The 13,994-nt window shown below is 42.0% G+C and overlaps 1 protein-coding gene across 3 annotated transcripts in view; it reads left to right on the top strand.

Annotated features, from left to right (window-relative positions):
• Positions 1-13,994, top strand: part of TDRD3 (tudor domain containing 3) — a 278,767-nt gene that overhangs the window by 259,635 nt on the left and 5,138 nt on the right. For all 3 annotated transcript variants that reach the window (XM_005296948.4, XM_042861717.2, XM_065581151.1), the window contains exon 13: positions 10,657-10,791. In XM_005296948.4, coding sequence (XP_005297005.2) covers positions 10,657-10,776 — 120 coding nt within the window. In that variant the 3' untranslated portion in view covers positions 10,777-10,791. The remainder of the gene's footprint in view (positions 1-10,656; positions 10,792-13,994) is intronic.

Below are 13,994 nucleotides of genomic sequence, written 5' to 3'. Positions count from 1 at the left end.
AAGCCACCTCTGGTGCAACTGCTTATGAGTCACCTACATTGGAATGGATGTGTGCAAGCACTTGAAGAGGAAAACTGATTACTGACCTTTTGTAACTGTTGTTGTTTGAGATGTTGTATATGTCCATTTTGAGACTAGGGGTGTAAAATATTAAACAGTTAAATGGTTAACTGGTAAATATTAGTCTGACCATTAACCCACCCTAACCATTAACCCCCTGCGCACCGACCAGAGCAGCCCCAGCTGCGCCAGATGGCTGGAGCAGCCCCTGCCCCTTTCCCTTTAATCGGTTACCCGGTTAAACGATATAATTTTAATCATTTAAATGGTTATCTTTTAAAATGATATTTACATATCTATCCAAGACCCACCCACCAGCCCCTCTCTGAGTGGTTGGTAAGAAGAAACTGCAGGATGCAGTCTTGGCAGGGCCTCTTATACCGGCGCTATGAGTGTGCGGCACCAGAGGTCGCTAGAGCCAACCTGACGGATACCACTAAGGGAAAAAATTCTAGCAACTATGCTCACGGCACGCACTCACCTACATTGTAATGGACATGTGCAACACATCTCGAAGAACAACAGTTACAAAAGCCAGTAACTGGTTTTTTTCTGTTTGTGCATTTAACTGATTGCTTTGTAACTGCTTCCGCCTTGTGTAATTTTCCTTATGTATTCATTATTATTATTATTATTATTATTATTATTATTATTTATTTAATATTTGTTACAGTAGAGTCCAAGGTCCTGACTAGGGCCCATTGCAGCAGGGTGTGGTGCAAACAGGTAGACATGATCCTATCCCAAAGAGCTTACAATATAGGGAAAGAAACAACATACAAAGAGATGGGAAGATGGAGACAGTCAAATATATACAATTTTAATATAAGTATTAGGGGCAGAGAGCAAATGAGAAACCTCTCTGTTTGTGATGGAGAAAGAGGATAAAGAGTTCTGGAGGAGGTGGAGGATCATAGAGGATCATGTAGATATTTGTAAGAGTTGGCAAGATCTTGTACAGAAAAGGAGAAGAGGGCAGGTGGGATCTTGGAGGGAGTCAAAGTTAATAAATAATCAATTGTGAACATGACTCAGTGAGGCTGGAGAAACAGTGTTGTTAGTCAAGGCATGTGGCATAACTGAATGAGGACAGCAAATTTGTAATATAAGCAATGTATGTGGTCATAGAATATCAGGGTTGGAAGGGACCTCAGGAGGTCATCTAGTCCAACCCACTGCTCAAAGCAGGACCAATCCCCATACAGATTTTTGTTCCAGATCCCTAAATGGCCCCCTCAAGGATTGAACTCACAACCCTGGGTTTAGCAGGCCAATGCTTAAACCACTGAGCTATCCCCCCCCTCCCCCGGGACCTTCTCCAGAGATGTTCAGGAGCAGCAACAAGGAAGTGGATCTTGGAAATGCATGCGTGACCCAAAGGATGGACTTTGTGCTGGAAGAGGAAAGACAAAGAGGAATGGAAGGATCTGACAGCAGATTCCACAGATGAAGATGAGTTAGAGAGTGGGTGGGCAGTGGTCAAGGAGGTGAAGTGTTGGTGGCAGAGGGGGAATGTAGAAATCAGAGAAGGAGATATACATAGTGAAGATAAGGTCAATCAAGTGGCCATTTTGGTGTGTGAGACAGTTGTTTTAGCATTTGAGATCAAACAAGGAGTGAAGGTCAGAAGGCAAGCAGCTAACATGGGACAAGACATCAACAGATGAGGGTGGGAGATAGTGAGCAGAGGCGGGAGAACCACGTATTGGAGAGAGGAAAGAGATTGGAAGGGGATGCAGAGAAAGAAGAGGGAAGAGTCAGATGGAGTGTTGTTTAGTAAATTATCTCTCTGTCATTATCACTTGTTACAAAGCCTCCTTTTGTGTCACCCAAGGCTTCAAAGAAGAGGGAGAAATGGTGGTGGGGGGGGGGTTGTTGTTTTTTTACATTTCACTACAGACTGTATTGTAGCAAAGCTAACTGAATTGGAATGTGTGCACCTTTAGCTCTTCACTATATTTATAATGGAATGCAGTACAGTAAAATTTGTCTTACTCAATTTTTGGTTTTAATTTGGACTGATCAGCTGTGTTTCTGGGGTTCCAAGGACCAACAGCATTAAGAACAGAGGCTTTGTACAAGCCAGGAATTCTGAAAACTCTCTTGTTATACCTTATCAATGACCTTTGCTCTGAAGTGTCTGTCATCTGTACAACGAGACCCCATTCATTATTGGTGAAAGGTAATTCATTCTTTAATTTATTTAGTCTGGGTCTTTTTTGAGGAAAGACTATCAGTCCTGTAAAATAATGTATAGTGTTTTTCATGGTATACGCAACTACTGAATAGCTTCAAGCCTGGCTTAGGCTATTAAAATGAGATGGCTGATTCACTACACTCATTTGAAAAATACTAGAATACATTGCTAAATCTTCAGCCATAATTCTGTGCAGTTTAGTCTGTCTGTTCCAGAGAAACCTACATTTAACAGACAGACCAGGTTAATTCTTCACTCTTAAGAAGGGTAGTCTTTTTATTTTAGGGTTGAAGACTTTGGCAGGAAATTGTAGGAAATCTCAGATTGCATCTGTCTTCATTCTCTTGGCAAGTAAATAAATATATAAAAAACTTTTTGCTTTTAGTTCTGCTGATTCTGTAACTTAGAAAGAAAGATACACTAACAAAAACTGAAAATTGACAATGATGAAAAAATCAGGAAACTTTCCTATTAAAGTTTTCAGCATCTCAAAGTTTAAATAATTCCATACTGACAGTAGTAAAAGTCTGATTATGGTATAAAATAGGGTTTCATAATTTAGGTCCTAAGACTTACTTTACTTTAGTTTGTTATATTGTAGATCTTATTTTCTTTCCTGTGGAGGGTGAAAAACCTTCTGTATTTCATATAGCTCAGTGTTGCAGAAATGAAAGTGGGTTAATTAGGTGCTGAAATGTCATTGTTAACTGTGTTTGCTTTATCTGCAAATTTAGAATAACCAACACTGATACGTATTAAGTTTGTTTTCAAGAACATGAATCTAATGACAATAATACATAGTTTGGTAAATAGTGGAGAGTTCTGTGATTTGTGAAAGGTGTTTCCCCCTTTCTAGCACACTCAGGTTTTTTTTGGTAAGCTTTTCATAATACAATACAATTACACAGAATGATTGACTGGAGGCAACCTTGTAGGTGGATAGCTGAAAAGGATTTCACTGCATAGGCCATTAAACACATTTGTTTTGTCAAATATATTTGGTAACAGTTGTTGAACAAACTGTATTCTTGGAAGGTTCTCTTCATCCATTACAATGTTTTCCCTGGTCCCACTCAGTTGTTGTCCAGTTAGTATCTACTATGGAAGTTTTAATTTGTCACTAACAAAAATAAAGAAAGAAAGAAAGGGTGCAATCAGTCAGAGAATCTTGGCATGAAAAGAAACTCTTGGTATTAATTATATTAGTCCGTCACTAGGATTTAGAGTAGTGTATTGTTCAGGGGTCATATTTATTTGAACTGTGTTTTAATACAGAAACTTTTGAGAGGGTAGAGGAAGGAGATGCAACATGGATTGTACAGGGGCTTGTGAGTAGGCACAGTCACATTTTTTAAACTCAGGAACTGCAAGGAACAAGAGGGTATAATGGTGCCAGTAGTTCTAGGGCCGGGGCAGGGCAATAGTCCTTAAACTACTTCAGAGTTGGCCCCAGGCGGGTCAAGTGCCTGCTACAGTCTGATGCCTCAGTACATGCTGACCTTATGCTCCAGGAGGTATTCTGCTCCGGGATGATTCTAAGAGCTTCCTCTTCTCCGACCCCAATTCTGCAGTGTCTGAAAAGCCATGATCTAGCCTATTCTTTATTGCATTTTCCTTAGAATGAATGAGAGAGACCTAAAGGAAGGTACTTCAGAGCTAATACTTTGCTTTTCTATAGCATCTTCCATCCATAGTCAAAGTTTTTTTCTAATTAAAGTTAACTGAGAGTTGCAACACCCCTGTGAAGTAGGCAAGTATTTTATTCCCATTTTGCTAATAGGGAAATTGAGGCACAAAGAGATTTAAGTGATTGGTCAGAAGTCAAAAAGGAAGTTGGTGTCAGAACCAGGAATAGAACCCCAATCTTCTGACTCCAGATTCTCAGACTTAACCACAAGACCAATATAAAGCATCTGTTAATGAACTAAAATATTTCAAAACATGATTACATCACAGAATTGAGAACATAAAACTACAGCTGTACCTTCATAAACACTGATCAACTTCTGTGCAAGTGAAACTAATATTCCAGCTCTGTCTCGTACTGAGAGCTATCAACCATATTTGTTCTGTTGCAAGGGATTATTTGAGGGCTAAACAATTGCCGGACACTTTCAGAGATGAACTATTGAAAAATAGATACAACTTTAAAGAAAGGCTAAAACCTTTACAGATAACAGAAGGCGAGATATCCAAATCCACAGTTTCCAACCTACAGTCTCTGAAAATTTTTGACTAAGGCACAAAAGGTTGTGCTATAATGCTAGCTTTCACTCCTTATGGGTTTAAACTGTCTTTTAGTCAAGACAATGTTTTTGTTACTTCAAGTAATTTGTTTATCCTTGAGATTAAATAGGAGCAGGTGTTCAAATGATAAAAATAACCACCCTTTTGCCTGCTACTCCATGTTTCTACATTTGTCCTTCTGCTCTTACTATAATTAATGTGAAAAGTTATACATCACTAATATGTCATTGCAAAACATTTTGAAATACTTTGTATGCAAGACAGATTAAAATAATCACCCTTCTTTCCCCTTCTTCTTCACATTCTCTTTACTTCTTTTCTCATTATGAGTTTGTGTGAAATTGATGTTGCTGATGTTATTTCATGTTATGAAGAATGTTATAGTATTAGGTGCAATATTCTGTGTATTGATTTGAATGAGTTTTTATGCCAGAACCCATTTGTTCTTTGCTTTTGGATATGGTGAATCCATAAAATGTAAAAAACAAAAACAAAACAAACAAAAAAACGTACATGTCCCTTCTATGTCTGTACAGGAAATTCTGTTTTCTTCTCTTGTATAGACTGCCTCTCCCTTCATAGGGCAATCAAATCCATTTGTTCCCTAGGAAACTGAGCTGTGTCCAAGAACCTTGTTTATACAAAAGGGACCTTCATTTAAGCAGCTGGACAGCTAAAAAAGGAAAAATATTTGAAAATAATATGCATTTCTAAAATAACCTCCAAATCATTATCTGTTTAGAAAACAGATTACAGATTAATTTCCATTTAACTCTTTGTTAACTGCACACTGCATTATAGGAGAGGAAAAGCATGATATTTCGGTTCTAAAGACTTTTGGCTTCTTACTCAACTTTTAAGAAACCAATACTTCTGCCTCCTTAGTTATAGTATTTGACAGAATTAAAGATGCTTTTTCTTCCTCTTAGTCTTTCTATCCTAGTTCTCACTTGTCCTCTTTTTTGGTATTGATTTATATTCCTATTCATTATGAGGAAAACAGCCAGCAAGAGAGAACCAAAAGTGATCTACTCACTATGCAGGACTCTGTTTCCCAAGTGGCTTTCTTAATACAAGTATTCCGCCTCTTGAGCTAACATTTCCCTGTACCCCTTTAGTTCGTAACTTTATAGGGCAAAAAGCTAATAGTCTCCTCTAGTTTGTGTTCAGTGATGGGTTACATAGGATTAAGCGTTGGGATCAACCCATAATGTCCCCCTTTTCAACTTTTCACAATCCCAGTATCCTGTTTGTCTGAAAAACTCCTCAGTACAAAAATAACTGTTTGCTTGAACTGAATGTGCTGTGTTTGAGCAGGGGATTCCTCTTTGAGGCATCAAATCAGAAATGAAAGCAACCTGGGTTGGTCATCTTGCCAATCCCCAGAGCAAGATTGTTTTCTACAGTACACTTAGTGCTTCATCCAGGCTAGTTTTAATACCCCAAGAAATTCAGCTTCCACCACCTCCTGTGAGAGATTATTTAACAGTCATAGATTCATATATTCCAAGGCCTGAAAGGGATCATTGTGATAATCTAGTATGTGATCTCCTATATAAGATAGGCCTTAGAACTTCCCCAAAATACTACTTGGAGCAAATCTTATAGAAGAATATCCAAGTCCTGATTTAAAAATTGTCAGTGATGGAGAATCCACCACAACCTTTGGTAAATTATTCCAGTGATTATATTACCTTGACGGTTAAAATATACTCATTTCCAGTCTTAATTTGTCTAACTTCAACTTCCAGACATTTGATCATGTTATACCCTCCTCTGCTAGATTGAAGAGATCATTGTTAAATATTTGTTCCCCATATAGATACTTACAGATTGTAATCAAGTCACTTCTTAAACTTCTCCTTGTTAAAATAAATAGATTAAGCTTTTTGAGTCCATCACTGTAAGACTTGTTTTATAATCCTTTAATGATTCTCATAGCTGTTCTCTGAACCCGTTCCAATTTTTCCATATCCTCCTTGTATTGTGGGTAGCAGAACTGGATACACTATTCCTGCAGCAGTCACACTAGTGCCAAATACAGAGGTAAAATAATCTCTCAACTCTTCTTCAAAATTCCCTTATTTATGCATCCCATGATCGCATTAGCTCTTTTGGCCACAGCATCACACTGAGAGCTCATGTTCAGCTGATTATCCATGATGACCCCCCAAATCTTTTTCAGAGTCACTGCTTCCCAGGTTAGAGTTCCCCATCCTGCAAGTGTGGCTTTACATTCTTTGTTCCTAAATGTATACATTTAGCTGTATTAAAGCACATATTGTTTTCTTGCACCCAGTTTACCAAGCAATTCAGATCACTCTGAATCAGTGACCGGTCATCTTCATTATTCACCATGGTCTCATGGTCAGGATTTTTTCTCCTGATATTACACCTAAATGTTCCCTTTGTCATGGCATTTCTCTTAATTCTTTGAGTGCTTGCTCATGTTGATTCCATTCTAGGTGTGTGCGTGCCCATGTGCACAGTCATTGGAGATTTTTGCCGTAGGGTTGGCTGTAATGCCCTCTTGAGTACCGCACTAATGCGTTTGTATAATAGGCGTTGCTGACCCTACGCCCTTTCAGTTCCTTCTTGCCGCCCATGACAGTTCGTCAGAGTGCCTTGGCTTTCATCGCAAGAGCGTTAGCAGTTCTTTCAGTCCATTGTTCTGTCTCCTTTGTTGTTAATTGATATGTACTTAGTTAGATCTTAGGTCATCTTTGCCTGAAGCGGGCCTGGCGGCCAAAGAGAAAGTAGGCCGACCAGCACTACAGACGCCAAGCCAGGTGACGGACCCAGCCAAGGCCCCAGTATTAATGGGAAAACTAGTTATAGGACCGCCCCCTAAAGCAGTGGAGCATCCCCGATCCCTGGACCGCAGCATCAGTCCCCATCACCAGAGCCTCAGACCCCGGCACCGCAGCCAGTCCCCGATTAGAAAACACAGGGCCCTGATGTCAAGGTCTCCACTTGCAAAGCATGGGACACCTGAGTCGTGATGCCGATCCCTGTATTCATGGTACTGTCGGGCCTCCCACCAGAGTTCTCCACAATGCAGATCATCGCCTAGGTGGTCTCCCAGGCGTTGAGCCCCCCCAGTTCAGGATTGTTCCCGGTCGCAGAACTGGTCTCCAGCTCCCTGGTACCACTCTTTGGACAGGCACCAGTCCTTACCCTCTCCTTACCAGTCGCCGATGAGGGTCAGTCAGCAGTCATCGGAAGGGCCATGGTCCAAGCCTGAAGGGGAGCTCAGCCCCTCACCTATAAAAGGTGAGTCGCCACCTGCCTGTGAGATCGGCACGGCTCCTGCGGCGGTGGCAGCATGGAGACAGGGGCAATGGCCTGCTAAGTTGCAGTACTGGCACCAGTGGGATGTACCTCTTATGCCGGTCCCGTACTCCCACCGTTCCTCCCAGGCTGCATCGGACAAGCTACCCCTGACATAGCCAGCACCCAAGTCAGAGCATGGTGCCGAATCCGACGCCAGGGCAACACAGCAGGCCCTGACGCCCAAGGAGCAGCCCCTCCCCCTGCTGTGCATTCATCTTTGTCATTTCCGGACAAATCAGTGATGGGCCCCATCGCAAACGAGCAGTCCCCCCCCACCCCCCCGACGACTTCAAGGAGCACCAGGGCCTGCTCAAAAGGGTGGCTGCCAACCTTAACTTAGAGGCAGAGGAGGTAACGGAGGAGTCCGACCACCTCTTTAATGTTATACCCTCCTCCACTCCGGCCTGGGTCGCGTTGCCCATCCACCCAGGGGGTCCGTAAAATTACCAAGTCTTTGTAGTAGACCCCCTTCTTCCATTTTGCCTACCTCCAAGAAGGTGGAAAAGAAGTACTATGTCCCTGCAAAGGGATTTGAGTACCTGTCACCCACCCTCCAGGGGGTTCCCTGATCATTTCCGCCATCGATGAAAGGGCCAGGTGAGTGGCACACCAAAAAATAAATGCCAACAGGCTGGACTTGTTTGTCAGGAAAATTTATTCAACAGCCAGCCTGCAATTTCAGGTGTCTAACCATCAGGCCCTGGTAGGCAGGTACAACTTGAACCTGTGGGACTCCATCAGCAAGTTCAAGGAGGGCTTCCCACAAGCCGGAGCCCAGGAGTTTGCTGTGTTGGTGGACGAGGGCAAAGCAGGGGCAAGAAGCATTCTCCATTTGGTCTGGGACCTTATGGACTTGGCGGCCAGGGTAGTCCCCTTCACGGTGATCATGAGGTGCAGCTCCTGGTTACAGTGCTCTGGGCTGTCCCAGGAGATGCAGACTACTCTTCCATTTGAGGGAGCAGGGCTCTTTTGGCAGCTGACCAACGCACCGCTCCACAGCCTTAAAGACTCCTGTGCCACCCTCCATTCCTTGGGTCTTCACACTCCCCAGCAGGCTAGAAAGCCGTTCTATCCACTGCCGCCTCCGCCTCCATCGAGGTCCCAAGGTGTCCCCCTTGTCCAGCTCCTACAGAAAGGTGGATAGACACAAAGAATTTAAATGGCGTCACCCTTTGTCTTCCTGTTCCTCCTTCCAGCCTTGTTCTTCCACAGGCCAAGGAAGCCGAAGCAGGTGTTTTGAGGATGCGCCCTAGGACGGCACCCCAGTCACTTCCCAGGATCCACCCCCCTGCTCTTTCCTCAACCACATGCTCCCCTTCCTGTCGGCCTGGTCATGACTGACTTTGGACTATTGGGCGCTCAACATAATATCTTCTGGCTACACCCCAAGTGCCTATCTAGGATATCTGTAGGGCGGCCACCTGGTTGTCTGTCCACATGTTCACCTCCCATTATACGCTTACCCAGCAGGCCCAGGATGATGCTGGTTTCAGTAGAGCAGTACTGCAAGCCGCTATTCTTTGAACTCTGAGCCCATCTCTGAGGATACTGCTTGTGAGTTACTTGGAATGGAACTGGCATGAGTAAGCACTCGAAGAAGATAAAATGGTTACTTACCTTTTAGTAATTGTTGTTCTTCAAGATGCGTTGCTCATGCCTATTCCATTACCTGCCGACAAGAAGGAACTGAGAGGCCGTAGGGTCAGCGCCTAATATACCACGCATGAGTGTGGCACTCAAGAGGGCGCGACAGTCCACCCTACGGATACCACTAAGGCAAAAATCTCTGACAACTGGGTATGTGGGCGTGCACACACCTAGAATGGAATGGACATGAGCAACACATCTCGAAGGACAACAGTCACAAAAACATAGGTAATGTGGAAGCAGAGAAAGAACTGACAGGAAGGGGATGCAATGCATGACAGTTCTTTCTCTGCTTCCACAGTAACCATTTTTTATATCCTCTTGTACCACTCAAAATAATTCTTCCCCATTCTTAATGTATACACCCTTTAAGTTTTGTAGACAGCTAACATTTTGCACCTTAAAATATTTCTTAGAGAAGCTATATATTTAGCTCTTTTTAACCTTCTTTCATAAATCAATCTCTCCAGCCCCCTAATTATTTTTGTTGCTTTTCTGTGAACTCGCTGTAATTTGTCAATATCTTTCTTGTTTTGAGGTGCCCAGGACAGAATGCAATATTCTAGGTGTGTAATTACTTCTCTATGCCATTACTTGGTACCTCTGAATATACAGAGGCTATTTTTATTACCACTGCACATCGCAAATTCATATCTAATTTGCTGTTCACTGTTGCTTGTTGGCCTTTTCAGCATTGCTCCTTTATGGATTTATACCTCTTGTTTCAGATCTGTATTTCTGGACATTTCTCCCCAGATTTCTTCACTTGCATTTTTCCATGTTGAATTTCTCTTTGTTACATTCTCCCCATGTTTCTAATCTCTCAAGGGCCAGTTTCTCCGGCTTTCACTGGTTTTGGCAAAATTATCTTGCTTCTTGATTATGTTGCTTGTATGACTTTTGGAAAAGAATTTGTACTTTTATACATGTATGTCTCTGCTGCAAGTCTCTAAAACCTTTTTCTGCTGTTTCTGAGATCTAGTTTTGAAACTTTTCAATTTTTTGCTATTTGATTTCCTAGTTTTGAAAACATTTGAAAGAGTGATCCATTATGGCAGTTTCCATGTCATGGTAGTTTCCTGAGTGATTATCAGCGTAGACGCAGCAGTTTCTATTCGTATATAATGCATTCATTTACTCTCTACATTTAAAACAATGCTGTTTACCTGCAGGAGGAGGAGGAAGATACTTATGAGCAAACTCTAGAGTTCCGCAGAGGAGGTGATGGTCAGCCAAGACGGTCCACACGACCAACCCAACAGTTTTATCAACCCCCAAGGGCTAGAAACTAATAGGAAAAATAAAAGGTAAATATGTAGTAGTGACATTTTATTTGTGGATTTCAGTTTCAACAAAAGTGCATCCATTGTGGCAAAGGGAATGTACCTTATTGTTATAATATGACTTGTTCAAAGTTACCATAATTAAAAAGAAAAATAACTTTGTGGGATTATTTTCTGAAGCTTTGTTGAGTGTTGAGCAGGTTGAAAAAGTACAATAAATTATAGTAATTTCTATTACAAGATACTAGGACCAAATTTACAATGTAAAGTTCCTAGGGGAAAAAATGGGTGTTTCTTATAAAAAGTCTTATTAAAATAAGTAAGCAAGAACACATGACATGGCCTGCTTTATATTGTAATAATGGCATTTTTCAGAAGTATTATGCGGCATAAGCCAAAAATCCACACCTAGAAATTACTGTTATTACAGCTTTATGTATGTACTGGAGTCTTTTAGTGTCATTGTAAAATACTTGTTTTAACAATTATACTAAATTAAAAAGTTTCATATTTTCCTTTTAAAATATTCTATCAAGTTGATAATAAAACAACCTAATATGTAATCTTTAAAATAAAGATTTACTATTCATGTCTGTTTTTTCAGAATCAACCCTTTGCAATCAGACAGAAGAAAAAGCTTTTACACAACAAATTTTATACTATTTTGCTTTGATTTAGTTCTTTTTCCCCTTGACTATAAAGACTCCGTATCTTTTTGGTTGTAAATTGTGCATACATAGGGTACAATTCTGTAGACAGAACATAGATAGATGAAAAATATATTTGGCGTTTTTGTCACTGAATGTTTTTCTGAGGTATACCTGAATATTGACAGCAGAGTGGGGGCTGTCCAGTTTATTGCACTGAATGCAGCATGTATGTTTGCCTGCCTTGTGGGCAGGTGGCATATGTGTGCACAGAGGTGGATTATGGGTTTGTGAGGCTCTGGGCCAGAGCAAGTGCGGGCCCCTCCCCGACCCTTCCAGCCTGCAGTCCTCCCCTCTCCCTGGCGCTCCTGCTGGGGAAATGGGGTCGGGGCATAGGGGCTTCCCCTGCTCCCTAGCAGGAGCCCCAGGCAGGCAGAGTAGGGCAAGTCACTGCGCCCTGATCCTGCTCCCCAGCAGGTCTGCCGGGTGGGCAGAGCGGGTCGGGATGCAGAGGCACCCTAATTGGCCCAGGCTCCTGGGCACAGACCCCATTGGCCCAATGGCTAATCCGCCACCGTGTATGCATTTGGTGCAAGGAGATCATGGCCCTCAGAGACTAAGTGCAGACTCGTGAGACCAGAGTGACTGAACTGGAGGAGATAAGAGAGTCAGAGGTACATAGACACAATGTTCTGGGACACAGTAGAGCAGTCCCATGCCCCAGTCTGACAGCCTCTGTGCTGTTGAGAAGGATGAAAATCTTGGGGAAGGAGAACATCAAGCTGGAGCAGAGGGAAACAATCTCATAGTTGGGACCTTACTTCCAGATGATGTCATGGTATCCTTTCTCACTGAGGATGCCCCTCCTAGGTGGGAATCCCAGTTATTAGGAAAAGGCAGATAATAGTAATGGGGATTCAATTATTAGAAATACAAATAGTTGGGTTTGTGATGACCGGGAGAATCGCATGGTGAATTTCCTGATGAGTGCAAACATTGCTGACCTCTCAAGATATCTAGATAGACTTATGTGGAGTGTTCGGAAGGAGCTTGTGGTTGTGGCACATGTAAGTACCAGTGACATAGGGAAAGGTAGAAGAGAAGTCCTGGAGGCCAAATTTAGGCTTCTAAGAAAGATGAAAGTCCTGGACCTCCATGGTAGTATTCTATGAAATGCTTCCAGTCCCACACACATGGCCAGTTAGACAGGCAGAACTTCAGAGTCTCAATGAGTGGATGAGATAATGGAGTTTGGAGAAGGGATTTAGGTTTATTACGAGCTGGGGAACAATTTGGGAAGGAGGAATCTATACAGGAAGTATGAGCTCCACCTACACCAAAATGGAGCTAGACCGTTGACATGCAAAATTAAAAAGGCCATACAGGAGTTTTTAAACTAAGGGCAGGGAGAAAGCTGACAGGTTTGAAGGAGCACATCGTTCGAACGGACACATCCCTTAGGGGAGGATTTATTAATGGGGATACTCTATATCCTAGTAAAGAGGAGAGGAGAGAAGTTGATAAAGTACATGTAGGAATTGAAGAGAAACAGACAAACAAAAGAGTCCCATTCAATTACATCACATGAAGGCGGACAGCTAAATATTGAGAGATTTCGTAAGTTCTTGAATATAAATGCAAGAAGTCTAAGATGGGTGAACTTGAGTGCCTGGTATTGAACTAGGACATTGATATAATGGGCATTGCAGAAACTTGGTGGAATCATGATATTGGTCACAGTAATACCAGAGTACAAAATATGTAGGAATACCAGCGTAGGTCACGCTGGAGGGGAAGTGGCGCCATATGATCCAAATTAGCTATTACTACTCAAGAAAGAGACCTTGGAGTCATTGTAGATAGATCTCTGAAAACAGCCACTCAATGTGTAGCAGCAGTCAAAAAAGCTAACAGTATGTTAGGAACCATTAGGAAAGGATCGATAATAAGACAGAAAATACCATAATGCCACTATCTAAGTACATCCTATGTCACCACCTTATATACTGTGTCCAGTTCTGGTCGTCCCATCTCAAAAAAGATATATTACAATTTGAAAAAGTACTGAGAAGGGCAACAGAAATAATTAGGGGTATGGAACAGCTTCCATCTGAAGAGAGAGAAAAAAGACTGGGACTATTCATCTGAGAAAAGCAACAACTGAGGGGGCATATGACATGAATGGTATAAAGAAAGTGAATAAGGAAGTGTTATTTACCCCCTCACATAACACATGACCAAGAGGTCACCCAATGAAATTAGTAGGCAGCAGGTTTAAAACAAACATAAGGAAATACTTCTTCACACAAGATACAGTCAATCTGTGGAATTCATTGCCAGGTGACTGCTCCTGTTTTTTCCTATTCAGATGCCTATTCCTTCTGTTCCATTTCCAGTTACCCAAAGTCTCCTTTCAGATACATAGGTGAAATTTCTACTGAAATCAGTGTTGTCTTCCTGTGTCCAAGACTCCTGCACTCCAGCCACTTTATGAGCAATGTACACAGCCAAGTAATTTCCCCTTTTTATCGACTCGCTGAGCCCAACAAAAAGTCTCTACAACTCTTGCATTAGAATCTA

The sequence above is a fragment of the Chrysemys picta genome, chromosome 1, assembly GCF_011386835.1.
Source record: "Chrysemys picta bellii isolate R12L10 chromosome 1, ASM1138683v2, whole genome shotgun sequence".
Classification (NCBI taxonomy): domain Eukaryota; kingdom Metazoa; phylum Chordata; order Testudines; family Emydidae; genus Chrysemys; species Chrysemys picta.
The sequence above is the reverse complement of the archived record's forward strand: the minus strand, read 5'-3'. Positions and strand labels throughout refer to the sequence as shown.